Below are 14443 nucleotides of genomic sequence, written 5' to 3' on the forward strand. Positions count from 1 at the left end.
TAAGCAGCAGCAGAAAGTGCATGAGATCAGCACAAAGCCTAGTAGGGAGAATACTTCCAAAGATATTCTCTGCAAGGAAAATGGCACTCCCTGGTCACCTTGATATTAGTCCCTTACTCCCTTAACATCATATTTTTGGTTCTTTCTTGCACTGGCATCATTGACCATTTATTGCATCATCTGGGTTTTATCAAGTCTGTGGCTTATAGATTATTCACGGTACACTAGATAAGGAATTCATTGTGTGAGTGCATATATTGTTCTGCAGAACTACCCAATGGAGGCAATTATATTGCAGCTCCTCTGTTTTACCATGGCTACTCTGTTTTCTTTCTATGCTCCCAAACAGGGGGGCTAAAACAGAGACAAGGGAGTAGCTGAAACCGTGAAGTAATAAAACCCTCCACGAGAAAACTTAGTTTAAAGTTCTTAAGCATCACATATTCTCTGTGTTTCACTACATTTCAGAAGCAATGGTGTTGAAGCTCCTCTGTGTATGGCTACTCTGTTTCTTTCTTGTGCTACAAAACAGGGGACTGAAGCAGAGACAATAGACCAGACTCCTAAGGAGGCAAGAAAACCACTATTGAGTAAGCATTAGCTTAATCTTCTTCGGTATCAAAAGTCTTTGTTTTTCCCAATTTCACTGATGCAATCTTATTGGAGCTCCTCTGTTCCTCTCCTGCCCTACGAAACTGGGTACTAAAGCAAAGACACCCTGTAGAAGCAATTTCGACCAAGTCTGATGCTGAAGGTCTCTTTCATTCAGCCTTCTATTTTCTGAGAAAGACTTGCCAGACAATGAAAATTGGGTGTGAAGGCAAAAAGAAGACCGAAGGCACCAAGTCTGAATTGAAATTGACATCCTTTAGTTTTCTCTGTTTCTAATTATTTTTGTTTGCATGTATAAACAAGTAAAGATGACCATCTTCTGTAGTAAAAAGCTTTTATTGCACAAGTCATAATCAGGTAGTCCAGGCCCTTCGACCATGGCATCTCTGACTTTTCTCACATTACTCATTCCAGAAAATACTTCACTGCTTTGGGTTAGAATATAAATATCTAACTGCTTCATCAGCAAAAGCATGGAACCAATTTGTCAAACTTGATTGGAACCCAATTGTCAAACTTGGTTGGCCGAATTAGGCAGACCGTTTGGTATATGATGCAAGATATTAATATTAAGAAGTTTACTTGTCGTATTACTCTGATATTCCATAAGCTTTTGCTATGTTTCGGGTCAAGGTGGTAGCTTCGTTGAATATGGTACACCTTGCTTTCATACTAAAACGAATTGAAAACATTTTCAATGAGTTTAGAAAACACAATGTACTAATAAGTCTTTCCCTTGACAAATAAGTCCAAACGCAATTAAAAAGTTTGACCAAGAAACCAAAATGACGAACACATTTCATATGTCTTGATGACTCTGATCAGGTCCCACCAACACTCCCTTCGAGATGAACCTTGATATCACCCTCACTTCTCTATATGCAAATGCGATCAACAGCAGCGGCTTCTACAATACAAGCGCAGGCCAAGGTCTTAATGCAGCTACTGCTGTCTTCTTATGCAGGGGAGATGTATCCTCTGAATTATGCCAGAGTTGTGTCAATGTTACCAGTAAAGACATTGTGAATCGTTGCCCCAAAGTGAAAGAAGCAATTTTATGGTATGATGAGTGTATGTTGCATTACGCGAACAGGTCTATTGCCTCTGGAATGGAAGAAACTCCAAAAGCATATGTGTGGAACATGAATAACATAACAAACCCAGGTGAGTTTAATTCAACGGTGGGAGGCTTGATGACCAGGCTTGTCACGCAGGCTGTGTCGTCTAGCGAGTTGTTTGCTACTGGAGAAGGGAACGGGACAAGCCTCAGCAGGTTGTATGGGATGGTCCAGTGCGCGCCAAACATCTCTCCGGTGGACTGCAATACATGTTTGTTGGGGAGTGTTAGAGACATCCCTTCATGTTGTCTTGGAAAGCAGGGTGGGAGAGTACTTAAACCAAGTTGCAACATTAGGTTTGAGAGTTACCCGTTTTACGGTGTTGATGCTTTTGCACCAGCTCCATCTCCTGCAACAGCTCCATCTCCTGCAAGTTTGTCACCTTCAGTACCGCCACCAACGATCTTGACAAAGCGCAATGGTAAGCCTAAGATTCAGTGACCTTCAGAAAAAGATGCAGTGAGTAAATTTGATTAATTAACACTGATATTTCTCTCTACTATACTCATGCAGGAAATAGGAATATCTCATTACAAACAATTGTCATCATCATCGTTCCTACGGTTGTTATTGCAGTGCTTTTAGCTAGCTTGTGCTCTTATTTTATGTGTTGCAAATCAAGGAAAACGGAAACTGGTAAGCGAAATAAACAATAGAGATGTAATTCAGGTGACTTTCTTATGCCCACCAAAAAAAAAAGCTGTTATGCTGCTATCTGCTTGATATAGGGGAAGACGAATCCTTGAGCCTGCAATCTCTGCAGTTTGATTTGAGTACAATTAAAGCAGCCACAAATAACTTCTCTGAAAGGAACAAGATTGGGCAGGGTGGATTTGGTAATGTCTATAAGGTAAGACAACTAAAATTTCAAACTTGTGCAACAGTAGCACAACATCTTGAAGATTAATTTAAGTTGATCACATTGCTCAGGGCACATTTTCTAATGGTCAAAACGTAGCTGTGAAGAGACTATCAGAAACCTCTGGACAAGGTTCTGAAGAGTTCAAGAATGAGATTGCACTGGTTGCCAAGCTTCAGCATAGAAATCTAGTGAAGTTATTAGGGTTTTGCCTTGAAGGAGAAGAGAAGATACTCATCTATGAATATGTGCCAAACAAAAGTCTTGACCACTTCCTATTTGGTATGGCCCTTTTACAGACAAGTTTTGTAGTTAGATACATCTGTAATCTGTTTTTTCAAGCTAACCTAATATGTTTGTATTGTTTAAAAAAAAGTAATTTTCCAAAATTATTTTGCTAAATTTAGATACAGGAGATGCAGAATTGTTGAATTGGTCAGCCCGGTACAAAATCATAGGAGGGACTGCTCGAGGGCTCTTATATCTTCATGAAGAATCTCGGCTTAGAATTATTCATCGCGATCTCAAAGCAGCCAATATCCTATTGGATGTAGACATGAATCCAAAAATTTCAGACTTTGGTATGGCAAGGATTTTTGGAGTAGATCAAAGTGAAGGAACTACAAACAGAGTTGTTGGCACATAGTTAGTATAGAACCTCCAAATCTCTCATATTTAAAATTTTTTCGCTGTGTTATAGACTTACAGTTTTTCTAGATTTTTATGCTAACAAGGTTACATGTAGTGGATACATGCCCCCGGAGTATGCAATGCATGGACAATTCTCAGTGAAGTCTGATGTGTTTAGTTTCGGGGTCTTAATACTGGAGATTATCAGCGGCAGAAAAAACAGCAGTTTTTATCAGTCAGATAATGATGAGGACCTTCTAGGCTATGTAAGTGAAACTGATATTCCTTAGCAATGTCATCTGAGCTATACGCCTATAGTCGTCTTTGACATAAAAGAAGAAAAATGAATATAAAATCTGCAGATTGTTAAACACTAGCTACTGATTATGGCAGGTATCGAAACATTGGACTGATGGGACACTATTGGAGTTGATGGATCCTGCATTAAGAGATAATTATTCAATGGACGAAATTACTAGATGCCTCCACATTGGCTTATTGTGTGTTGAGGAAGATCCAACCAGCAGACCCTCTATGACCACAATAGTGCTCATGCTTAACAATTCATCTGTTACATTACCACTGCCTACAAGACCTGCTCTTCATGTTCGCAGCAGAATAAGGTCAGGTATACGAACCGTGGGGCTGCGGAGAGATCATTCTCTAGACAGGTCAAGGCCATTGTCTATAAATGGTTTATCTATCACTGAGTTATACCCTCGTTAATGATAATGTATTAACTGACCTTCAGAGTATTATACTAATGTTTCAATAAACTCTTCACCAAATGACCCTCAGTTGCCCATCAAAACTAGCGAAAGCTTGACCTTCAAGACTGCTTCTTGTATAAATTCATCTTTTTGGTTTACAGAAACTAAGAACAATTTCTGCTTACGTCTAGATGCTCAGAAACGGTGCTGTATTATCATTAGTAATTTAGTATCATCCCCTGCTTTACTTTCTGCACCGTAGCAAACTAGTTGGGGAGCTGTAGATTTAGCTAACTTTTTACAGTGTAAAATGTAGTTTGTTAAATTCTCTTTTACCTCCATATTATTACTTTAGCCAGACTATTAGACTTTTTAAACCCTTTTGAAAGCAAAATTCACCATGGCTTTATTGACCAGGTTCCTGAAGCCCCCAGGAAAGCAAAAAACTGGAATTTTCATGACCAGCTTCCCCATAATGTCTAGGTCTATACTAGTATTTCTGCAACTACTGCCATAAGTAAACAACTATTGCTATATTGTAATTTAACACAGTAATGACAAAGCAAAAGGCACCAAACTCATTTATGTCTGTTAATAAATATAGAAGTATAAGGAGAACACAACAACTAACAAAGATTTAACTGGACCGGACAAAGATAAACTTTTAACTAACTACGAGTGATAAGAAAAAAATGACTTCACTGCACAGAAACATCTCTAACTCAAACAATCATCGTGCTAAGTACTGCAAGAGGTCTGAGTAACTAGTAATATTGTTCTTGGTGTGAAAAGCCTGCTTAGGAAATAATGGTAGCACACTTATAGCTAGTACTAAATGTATATTTGATGAACATAGAATAATTAAAGAAACTGCATTCACTAATGAATTGTACCTTTAAGAGACGAACTTCTTTCCAGCTTCATTGTCAAAGAACGAAGATGTAGGAAGAATTGCCCTGTATATATAATACCTCATGACACTGCCTCCATCCTTGCGCATTATCGAGGTACTACCTCAGTGATTGAAGCCTCATTGATGGTGAAATTAACAGATGCACTTTTTGATTGATCTGCTGATGCCTCAGAATCCACAAAAGTGCCGATGAAAAACGCAGGTCTCAAGGGTGCTGAGAGGGAAACAGAGGAGCTACTGAGCATTAGAACAACTGAAGCCATGGTTGGTCTACTGGCTACATTTTCTTGAACACAGAGTAGTCCAATATGGATACAACTCATCATTTCACTTCTTGAACCAATCCTCAGTAGTGGATCTACCAAATTTGACACTGTCCCTCCCTTCCAGTTTTTCCAAGCCTGCAATAAAAAACCAGTTCTCGCATGAAGTTAAAGCAGAAATTCTTCGCTATTTTTTGTCAAATTCGTATATAACACTTACGAAAGTTAGGAGGTGCTCAGCCTCTTCCCCATAACGGAAATGATTGATCTTTTGACCGCTGATGATCTCCAGAACCAATACGCCAAAGCTATACACATCAGATTTAACAGAGAAGTGTCCGCGTATTGCATACTCAGGAGCCATATATCCACTGAACATAGTGATTGGAAAATAAATTTTAGTTATCACCACAGTGAGGCATGAGTAAACATAGATACATTATTTTTCACCTTATATATTGTAATTATCTTAGAGATATTGTTTGATTGTTTGATATTGGTAGCAGTATGATGACTATTTTACTTACTAGGTGCCCACGACTCTGCTTGTATTTTCTTGAGTTTGATCCGCTTCAAACAATTTTACCATTCCAAAATCTGAAATCTTGGGAATCATTTCTTCATCCAACATTATGTTGCCTGCTTTGAGATCGCGATGAATAATTCGCAGTCGAGAATCTTCATGAAGGTAAAGAAGTCCTCGAGCAATGCCCTCGATAATTCTGTAGCGCATTTCCCAACTCAGTAAAGCACGCTTTGTTGGATCTACAATTTCATAATATCAATAAAATTGGTAGATATGAATCGCTAATCATGAAAATAACTAAAAGAAATACAAGTTTCATTTTATATTTATAGTCTATCTCGCAATCTGCATTTCAGCAAAGAACAAACACTGTGATTATCTACACAAGCATTCCCAAAGCCCCAAAATCCAACAAATCCAGAACTGAACCAGTAATTCAGAATACATACCAAATATGAAGTGATCGAGGCTTGAGTTAGGCACAAACTCATATATCAGAAGCCTTTCCCTTCCTTCAAAGCCGAAACCATGAAGCCTGACCAGATTCCTGTGTAGAAAGCTCGTCATTAACAACACCTCATTCTTAAATTCTACTTCTCCTTGACTCGAATGTCTAGACAGTCTCTTCACTGCTACATATTGTCCATCTGGAAGTGCACCCTGCAGACATGAGTTCCATGAAACTTAAAGACCACATCCATCGACGAGGAGCTAGACATTTTGGATCTTAGGGAATTGACACAACAGTTACCTTGTAAACAGCACCAAATCCCCCTTGTCCAAGTTTATTTGCATCAGCAAAGTTATCAGTTGCATTTCTTATCGTCCCCAAGTCAAATTGCAAGGATTTCACACTCACACCTTCATCCCCATCTTCACAAATCAAAACAATTAATTTTGTTTTCTCAAACAACTTTTTAAGCAAAAATAGAAAACTTTCAACTTACTTTTGACCTCCTGACAGCGCTTCCTTCTCCTTAGGATCAGAAAGATGCAAGTGAGGGCAACAAATGCGATGAAGGTAATTGTAGGAACAACAATAGCTGCAACCGTACGAGGTCCATTGCCATCATCATCATCTGCCAAGCCCAGAAGTGTGTTCAATTTATACAAGCTAGAAGATGATTTAGCAATTCTACAACCTATTCATACTGAAATTGGGGCTTTACGGTAATGACTAATGACATTCTACTAACTCGTTCATTCTTAAGAATGCCTAGAAAGCAAGCAAAATTGCAGACAATACTCTTCTCAAAATTTATAACAATTAACTAATAAAAACTACTCCTAGTAGTAAACAATAGAGGGAAAAAAAATGGGAACTCCTACCTATAATAGAAAAATAATCAAATTGTCCTAAAAGTTGTAAAATTACTAAAAGTGGCCTTAAAATGTCGAAACAGGCATTTTTGGGGCCTGAAACGTGCTCTTAAAGCGTTAAACCACGGTGATGGGCTCGAAAAGAGCATTGATTTTATATATAATGGGTCCAAAACGGACAACCGAGGCCAATATTATGGCCTTTGCGTACATGGGTCAAAATCTCTTGTTTTCGCTCTCAATCCAAATTGAATTTGCCTGCCATCCATACTACGTCAAGACATACCGTTTGCATTTGTTGTCCCTGGAGGAGAATTACTGTATGGAGATGGAGGAGACACTGATGGGGATGGAGGAGAGAGTGATGGGGATGGAGGAGAGAGTGATGGGGATGGAGGAGACGCAGAAGCATTGTAAAAGGGATACAAATCCCACCGTAAAATACAGTTAGGTCTCCAAACATAACCTCCTTGCTTTCCATGGCAGCAATTCTGAAATCTCGCTACGTTTTTTCTCAGACACTTCTTGCAGTCACTCTGAGACAGATCCGGAGTACACCGCATCAGTGCATATATCTCATGAAACACAGTGGCTCTCACTTCCTCTGTTGCATACTTAATCCTGGAAGAGCCACTTGAAGCTCTTTCAATCATCCTTTCCATCAAAGCTTTCCATTTCTGATCAAACTCCGTTCTAGCTGAAGATATATCACCAGTATTATAGCCAGCCGCATCAGGAGAGAGCTCCAGTTGCCCGAAAAAGGAGCGGTTCGCATAGCGTACAAGACATGGAGGATAACCTCCCCAAAAAAGTGCTTCTTTCTGGTTTGGACACTCTGTAATGAGTTGTTGACTGGTGGAGTTGACACAATTGAAACAAGACTCTGATGTATCATCCCCTCTGCAAAGCCTAAGAGCGTATACTTTGTTGGGTTCTTGGCCGACGCTGGTGGTAAAGAAACCACCATTTGCAGAGACCTTGGGAGCCAGAGAAGAGAGGATTTGGTACCGATTATTCGCATAAGTACTATTAGCTGTAAAGTTTCCTGTGTCGTAACACGTAACGGCAGTGGCAACATTGATGCCATGAAAAGCAAATGAGAGAGAGATGAATTTTATATGATTTTGCATGATTCTCTGCTCTGATAGGGATAAATTTCACCTGTAATTTGGTTGGGGAAGATAGAGTTTGTTTTAAACATATTTTGCTGAAGAATATTTTAATGATGGAAACCTTAAAGTTCAGTAGACTTTTAAGACTTCAAAAGTCAAGCCATTTGCCCTAACAAGACGCGCCGGCTAAGTCTTGTTCAGCTGAAGAAAGAATGGATTATTGACCCAATGAGAAACCACATAGAATGGGATTGATGCCAAATGTCACATAAGAAATTGTTATTGACCTGCCAGCAAAAGACCTTCGAAACTGGATGACTTTCCTGCTTTAAAGCTGCCGTAAACTGGATCAATATCATATCGCACATGAAGGATACTACTTACTTTCCTTCCCTTAGTAAGGTAAGGCATACTCTTATTGCGTATGCAAATGCAAGATTTGTGTTGGGGCAAAGATTACATGTAACCCAAAGAGTTGGCCTATATATGTAAAAAGAGTAGTCTTGACTAAACAAGACTGCAAGGAGCTTTACCCGTGAGGTGTGTAATGTGTTCCAGTTACCCAAGGCCAGTAATGGGTTCCAGTTACCTATGTTAGAGGATGATTCTACATCGTATTCATATAGAAATTGGGCAATTGAGGTACAGAACATACCGTTTATAATTGTTTTATTGGTCGGCCCTGGACAGATGGTGCCGGAGGATCAGCAGTAGTATAATTATAGAAGAGATACAAGCCCCACCGAAAAATACGACTCGGTCTTCTAACAAAACCTCCTTGCTCCTTATGGCAACATCTATGAAAGTAACCCACATTTTCTTTGAGGCAATAGTTGCAATCACTGCGAGAAAGATCTGGAACTCATTCAATTTCACTTCCCCAGTAGCAAACTTAAGCCTGGAAGGCCCCATTCCCCATTGAAGCTCTCTCAACGAGTCTGTCAATCAAACCCTCCCACATCTGATCAAACTTCGTTAGATTCGAACACAAGATTCTGACGAAGCGTCTCCTCTAGAAAGCGCAAAACTGTAACTTTGTCAGGGTATTGGCCGACCGTAGTAGAGTAGAAACCACCATTGCATAGAAATTGGAAACCACAGAAGAAAATCCGAGGTTACAGTTACCATTACTTGTGAAGTTACCAGTATGGCAGTATCGTAACATTCAAAGGGCACAAGCGTACTGCTTGTGAAGAGTATGAGAAAGAAGCAAAAGGAACATCAATTTCTTTATTTGATCTTCATTCTTCCATGCTTGATGTGCCCTAATTTTGATTCTCCGACTCCATGAATATGGTCTCAAGCCCATTAAGAACAGATAAGTAAAGCCCAGCACAAAGAATTTGGATCCCAAAGCCCATCAAGAACAGATGCTTAAAGGCCTTACCCCAAGAAGGCCCTCAAGATTATCCTCGGCTAGCCCATCAATTGTTGTCCCTCTGACTCCCTGACTTCCCCGAGACCCAAACAATCTTGTGAATTGTCATTATTTATCCTTACAGTCGCGTTCCTACTTCCTCAGGAGACTTGTATATAGTCAGTAGCTTTGAACAAGTGATATAGTTAGTTGAAGACCACGACCACATGACTTTTCCTACATCTTTTATTGGACCAAAACAAGACTTGTACAAATAGCAGGATACACAATCCTGATGATCATTGAAGAAAAGGGGATAGTTGAGAGTTAGCGAAGCCAATGGCTACTTCAAGAACCATATTTCTCTCTTGCGCCATTTTCATACAGCTCTTTGCTCTCACCACTGCCAAGCCAAATTACCAATTTTGTTATGATACTGGTAATTTCACCACCAATAGCACTTACCAATCAAACCTGAATCAAGTCCTCTCTTCCATCTCCTCTGATACTGAAATCAGCAATGGATTTTATAATTTCTCTTCTGGTGAAAACCCTGACACAGTTTACTCAATCGGACTCTGTAGAGGAGATGTTAAGCATGAAATTTGTCGTAGCTGCATAAGTAACGCCACCCAAGACATCAAAAACCTCTGTCCAATCCAGAAGGCGGCCATCGTATGGTACGACAATTGTATGTTAAGGTACTCAAATCGCTCCATCTTTGGCAGAATGGAAACTGGGCCTTATTTTTGGATGTATAGTATGATAAATGTCACAGAGCGTAGCGAGTTCAATCAGGCAGCGAACTCCTTGTTGGCTAACCTCACAAGTGAAGCTGCATCGGGTGATTCTCGTCTTAAGTTTGCAACAGGAAGTACGATCACAGCAAGCTCACAACCTATATTTGGACTGGTTCAGTGCACTCCTGATTTGTCCATGGAAGACTGTAGTGGCTGCTTGACTTTCATCAGAAATTTGCTCCCACAATGTTGTGATGGGAGGCAAGGTGGGAGAGTTATAGGTCCAAGCTGTCACTTTAGGTATGAGAAAGAGCAATTCTATGACGTAATTGCAGCTGATGTGCCATCACCAGATTCACCACCACTATCAACGCTGGTTTCTCCTCCTCCGCCGATGAACACAGCAACTACAAAAGGTAAAACATATTTTTCAAGCTTTTAAACATACTGAAATAACAAGCTAACTAAGCAATAGTGTGTGGAATATATAACGAGTTACTGCTAAAATACTCAATCCTAACACAATTCTCTAATTTGATTTCATTTATGGTTTTCCAGGGAAGGGAAGCAATGTCTTAATAACTCTAATCACTCTGGTTTCAGTACTCAGTTTCTGATGCTCAATATGGGAGATGCATTGGCTCAAGAATCAAGAAGCCAAGTAAAATAAAGTGGAACCAATTTGATTTTTCTTACAAAGTTTTCCTAGTTAAACATTAAAAGGTTTGAATATCTGTGTTGTACCGATCTTGTATCTAGATCAATCTATATTACTAGATGATAATAACAGTTCTACAAAATCACCCAACTCATAAATGTTATTCTGTTTTGAACAGAGAAATTCCAGCTTCATTTGAGGTTTGGAACTGATAGTTTCTATGTTATTATAAATACTTCTTAAGCATGACAGCCATGAGAAGTTATGTCCTATTACTACAAAGAAACTGAATATAACCTAAGAGGCAAATCATCAAAAGAAAGATGACAGTACCATTAGACAGTAGATCATACCATAATGCATTGACGAAGACATTCCAGAAACAAATCTTCCATAACGATGACCATTAATATTAGTGGAGGTCTTAAACTTGGACCAGGAAACTCTACACACTTTCCATTAGCAGGAATTGGGCTAGTCTCAATGTCTCATTATAAACATTAGAAGAAAAAAATGTGGAATTTCCACATTTTTCTATTATGCAAAGTTGACAATTGCGTGGTCTACAGACTACAATGCCAACCATGTCAATATCAGCGTGCTTTGAACCCAATAATTTCCAGGAATCGAAATCATATAAAAATACCAATATTCTTAACCTCCCACTTTCTAGATCTTCGATTATCATTCAACCAGGAAAATAGTTTAGGAAGACTCAGTCTTTGCAGTGGATTTAAATCATCCTACAGTTTCTCAGCCAGAAATTCTGTACAAGGATTGCCTAAACAAGGGGAACTACACCACAAACAGCACCTATCAGACCAACCTCAATCACCTCCTCACCTCTATCTACACCAACAATGAAATAGACCTATCACTTCAGATAACAGAACAGAGAAATTGATGATTATTGTTACTAACCTCAGCTCTTAACAAGTAATCTGAAGATCCGGCAATGCGGGGAAAGGGATGATCTTGAGAGAAAAACAGAAAGTTGGAAGCTTGAGATGAAGTTGGGTAATTACTAATTAGCCGTTTAATGTGATTTGGGAATCAGGACTCGGTAGCGGGCCGGAACTCCGAGCCTTTCATGTTTGGGCTTGGGCTAATCCTTGAGCTTTTATCCTGGCGCCCGCTGTTACTTACATGAGATTTTGGAGATTATAATTGGGCCGTGTCTGATTAAGATATTTTAATGGGCTTTTCGTGACTAAACCTTAACAGTTACGACAGCTAAGACGAAGCCTCGAGTAGGGCTGAGAATGGCTCGGATTCTGGAAGATTACTATTCTTGATCCAACGGCTTCCATTCCATTAAAGGAAAAATCTGTTTTTCAGTTGGCGAATAAACAGTACAAAAAAAAATGGATGTGGGCCCATGACGAATTCAATCGCAATCAAACCCTCTATACACTGTACACTAAAGTCTTGGCAGTGGCAAATAAGTCTTATTACGAGTCAAAAAAATTGGTCCACTCAACATATTTTCACACTTCAAAGCGTATTCCATAGGACAAAAAAACTGAGGTCTCATGCCACTTGTTCAAAATGGGTTGGCGTTTCGTTTTTAGTAAAATCCAAAATTTTTGGTTTAACACCCTTACTTTTATTTGGTTGTCTTTTTGATCAACAATTTATGAATATGATATTTATAATACCAACATTTCAATTCCTGTTTTTTTAACAAGCGACATGTAAATAATCCCAAAAAAAAAAATCCTAGGGAGAGCCCCTCACCACTTATTCTCCCCCTCACGATTCTAATCTTAGGTCATCTTCTGCGATTTAGAAACAATTTGATGATAGTTTTTCCTATGGTCGATGGTCTTTTTCATGCAAAGATATAGCAGAAGAAAAGGCCGTAATAACAGAGAAGAATGTCATATAGGGCAAAATGTTTCAGTTGAACACATGGAGGGCACTGTGTTCAAGGGCATTCACACCCTTGTTTATGACATACCTTATACATAAACATTATTTACAACCACAAGGGAGGAAAATCAATCAAATAAAAGAATAGAACTTCAGTACTCAGGATTGCACAACAACCTTGTGTTCTCCTCTTCAACAAATAGTCAAGAACTTCGTTCTTTGCTAGAGGATCCACCAAAGAAGAAGCACTAGTTCTGCAATACCCATTCCAATTGCCACTCCATGTAAAGAAATACTTCTATCCCCTGTATTGGCGAAGTAGACAAAACACATCAACTCATGAAAGACAAATTAAGAGAAGAAAAATACATACAGAAAACACTACTCACCATCATTTGCAGGAGTTGAAATGTTGAAATAGAACTGGAAGTCATGATACCACATGCTACAACTTGATCCATAAATCTCCCAACTTCTTTTATTCCCAATTGTGGTTCTAAAAGTTTCCAACTGTGCTTCCAAGCAGCTGCTGCAGTCAGACCTGCTGATATCCCTTGTGCACTGACCCATGCCATACCTCTTCCCACTTTCTCCACCATCCAACACTGCTGTCTCGAACATCGAAGGCTGCTTCGCTGTTGTAGATGCAAGTTCAGTCATAAAATTAAGTCCTTGTGATACCACGGATGGATCTTCAAGATTTGTATCATTAGTCAAGGCCGTGGATGATTGATCCCAAATACCAAAAAAGTTATCGTCCGAATAGCGTAAGAAGCACCATGTGAACCAAACCTTAATCTTCTTGCTCCGCGGACAGCCTTGCAAAGCAGCACTGGTAGATTTTTTAGAGCAATTCAAGCAATCTGTGGTGGAAACGTCACCTCTACATTGCACTAGGCCATATATCTTGCCTGAGTCTTTCCCTGTTGTGGTTTTGTAAAAACCACCATGAAGAGGTACACTTGTAGTTAGTGAATTCAGAAGATTGTTGAGATTGGTTTGGAATGGATTCTGGGTTGCAGCATTATCAGCCTCTGAACATTCTGATCCAGATAACACATTAGTGTCTGCAAGGGAAAGAGCAGTAGTAGATAACAACATTAGAGTTATCACTAATAGTTCCATATCTAGAGAATCTATGGAGATGGAGATGGAGATGGAGATGGGGATGATAAAGGGGGGAGAGAGAGAGAGAGAGATCGTGAATGTGCCTTTTCTTTTACTAAATAAAACTGGATCACAATCAACTTTCATCAAATCATATAATTGTTGAAGTTTTTTATTCCTTCAAAAAGTCATCATTATTCGGACTAATGATGGAAGGTACTGAAATCAACTAAAACAAGTTGCTATAAGTTAATCTATCTCTTAATGACCTTCATGAAGTGTGATTAGATGTTCAAAAACAAACAAAATTAGATTGAGATTATTGATTGAAGTCAAACAGCAACCTGTACTGCATACAGAAGCAAATGTCAACTGATAATAATCATTCTTTTTGCTGTATCACCATCAAAACAATTACATAAATCCTAACTCATTTTGCAAAGAAAGGTAGAAACTTGTATCTTAATACTTTGACCAGATTGGATTTCAACCCAAAAAAAAAAAAAAGAATCAACTTGTTTGGTTTAGGTTATGTCAAATGGGCATACTTGTGTGTATAAAATATGGGAGGGAAGTTGTTTTATTTTTTGTGAGGAGGTATACTCGAGTCCGGGGTAGGCAGTGTTCCATCACACCATCCAATCTG

The 14443-nt window shown here is 39.1% G+C and overlaps 4 protein-coding genes across 5 annotated transcripts; 2 read left to right on the forward strand and 2 right to left on the reverse strand.

The window, feature by feature from the left end:
* The first annotated feature begins 1249 nt into the window (after positions 1–1249).
* On the forward strand, positions 1250–4131 carry LOC120005008 (cysteine-rich receptor-like protein kinase 25). Its single transcript, XM_038854427.1, has 7 exons — positions 1250–2151; positions 2244–2366; positions 2459–2580; positions 2661–2871; positions 2997–3234; positions 3335–3485; positions 3613–4131. The coding sequence occupies exons 1-7, from the start codon at positions 1461–1463 to the stop codon at positions 3943–3945; spliced, it is 1869 nt and encodes a 622-aa protein (XP_038710355.1). The 5' UTR covers positions 1250–1460; the 3' UTR covers positions 3946–4131.
* LOC120005003 (putative receptor-like protein kinase At4g00960) lies at positions 1789–8119 on the reverse strand. Of its 2 annotated transcripts, XR_005469697.1 has the most exons (9): positions 7238–8119; positions 6579–6710; positions 6383–6504; positions 6081–6291; positions 5633–5870; positions 5326–5476; positions 4823–5243; positions 2040–2172; positions 1789–1930 (listed from the first exon to the last, which is right to left on the reverse strand). XR_005469697.1 is itself a non-coding variant. In XM_038854420.1 (7 exons), the coding sequence occupies exons 1-7, from the start codon at positions 8079–8081 to the stop codon at positions 4929–4931; spliced, it is 2013 nt and encodes a 670-aa protein (XP_038710348.1). In that variant the 5' UTR covers positions 8082–8119; the 3' UTR covers positions 4516–4928. The 2 variants fall into 2 exon arrangements, 1 of the variants encoding a protein (XP_038710348.1); XM_038854420.1 differs by lacking the exons at positions 1789–1930; positions 2040–2172 and having other exon boundaries at positions 4516–5243.
* Positions 8120–9617: 1498 nt separating this feature from the next.
* LOC120005019 (cysteine-rich repeat secretory protein 38-like) lies at positions 9618–11032 on the forward strand. Its single transcript, XM_038854444.1, has 2 exons — positions 9618–10576; positions 10719–11032. Exons 1-2 carry the CDS (start codon positions 9760–9762, stop codon positions 10775–10777), a joined length of 876 nt encoding a protein of 291 aa, XP_038710372.1. The 5' UTR covers positions 9618–9759; the 3' UTR covers positions 10778–11032.
* A 1636-nt stretch (positions 11033–12668) lies between these two features.
* Positions 12669–13980, reverse strand: LOC120005018 (cysteine-rich repeat secretory protein 38-like). The gene is made up of 2 exons (XM_038854443.1): positions 13080–13980; positions 12669–12995 (listed from the first exon to the last, which is right to left on the reverse strand). The coding sequence occupies exons 1-2, from the start codon at positions 13942–13944 to the stop codon at positions 12913–12915; spliced, it is 948 nt and encodes a 315-aa protein (XP_038710371.1). The 5' UTR covers positions 13945–13980; the 3' UTR covers positions 12669–12912.
* Positions 13981–14443: the final 463 nt, after the last annotated feature.

This window comes from Tripterygium wilfordii, chromosome 9 (assembly GCF_013401445.1).
Source record: "Tripterygium wilfordii isolate XIE 37 chromosome 9, ASM1340144v1, whole genome shotgun sequence".
Classification (NCBI taxonomy): domain Eukaryota; kingdom Viridiplantae; phylum Streptophyta; class Magnoliopsida; order Celastrales; family Celastraceae; genus Tripterygium; species Tripterygium wilfordii.

Excerpts from the sequence above, each read along its gene's own strand:
- LOC120005008 (XM_038854427.1), top strand. The coding sequence starts at position 1,461 with ATGAACCTTGATATCACCCTCACTTCTCTATATGCAAATGCGATCAAC. Across the intron at positions 2,581-2,660 it reads GATTTGGTAATGTCTATAAG|GGCACATTTTCTAATGGTCA; the intron begins GTAAGACAACTA and ends CACATTGCTCAG. Across the intron at positions 3,235-3,334 it reads AACAGAGTTGTTGGCACATA|TGGATACATGCCCCCGGAGT; the intron begins GTTAGTATAGAA and ends GGTTACATGTAG.
- LOC120005003 (XM_038854420.1), bottom strand. The coding sequence starts at position 8,081 with ATGCAAAATCATATAAAATTCATCTCTCTCTCATTTGCTTTTCATGGC. Across the intron at positions 6,292-6,382 it reads GATTTGGTGCTGTTTACAAG|GGTGCACTTCCAGATGGACA; the intron begins GTAACTGTTGTG and ends TCATGTCTGCAG. Across the intron at positions 5,871-6,080 it reads CCTCGATCACTTCATATTTG|ATCCAACAAAGCGTGCTTTA; the intron begins GTATGTATTCTG and ends ATGAAATTGTAG.
- LOC120005019 (XM_038854444.1), top strand. The coding sequence starts at position 9,760 with ATGGCTACTTCAAGAACCATATTTCTCTCTTGCGCCATTTTCATACAG. Across the intron at positions 10,577-10,718 it reads GAACACAGCAACTACAAAAG|GGAAGGGAAGCAATGTCTTA; the intron begins GTAAAACATATT and ends ATGGTTTTCCAG.
- LOC120005018 (XM_038854443.1), bottom strand. The coding sequence starts at position 13,944 with ATGAAAGTTGATTGTGATCCAGTTTTATTTAGTAAAAGAAAAGGCACA. Across the intron at positions 12,996-13,079 it reads TTCAACTCCTGCAAATGATG|GGGATAGAAGTATTTCTTTA; the intron begins GTGAGTAGTGTT and ends TCGCCAATACAG.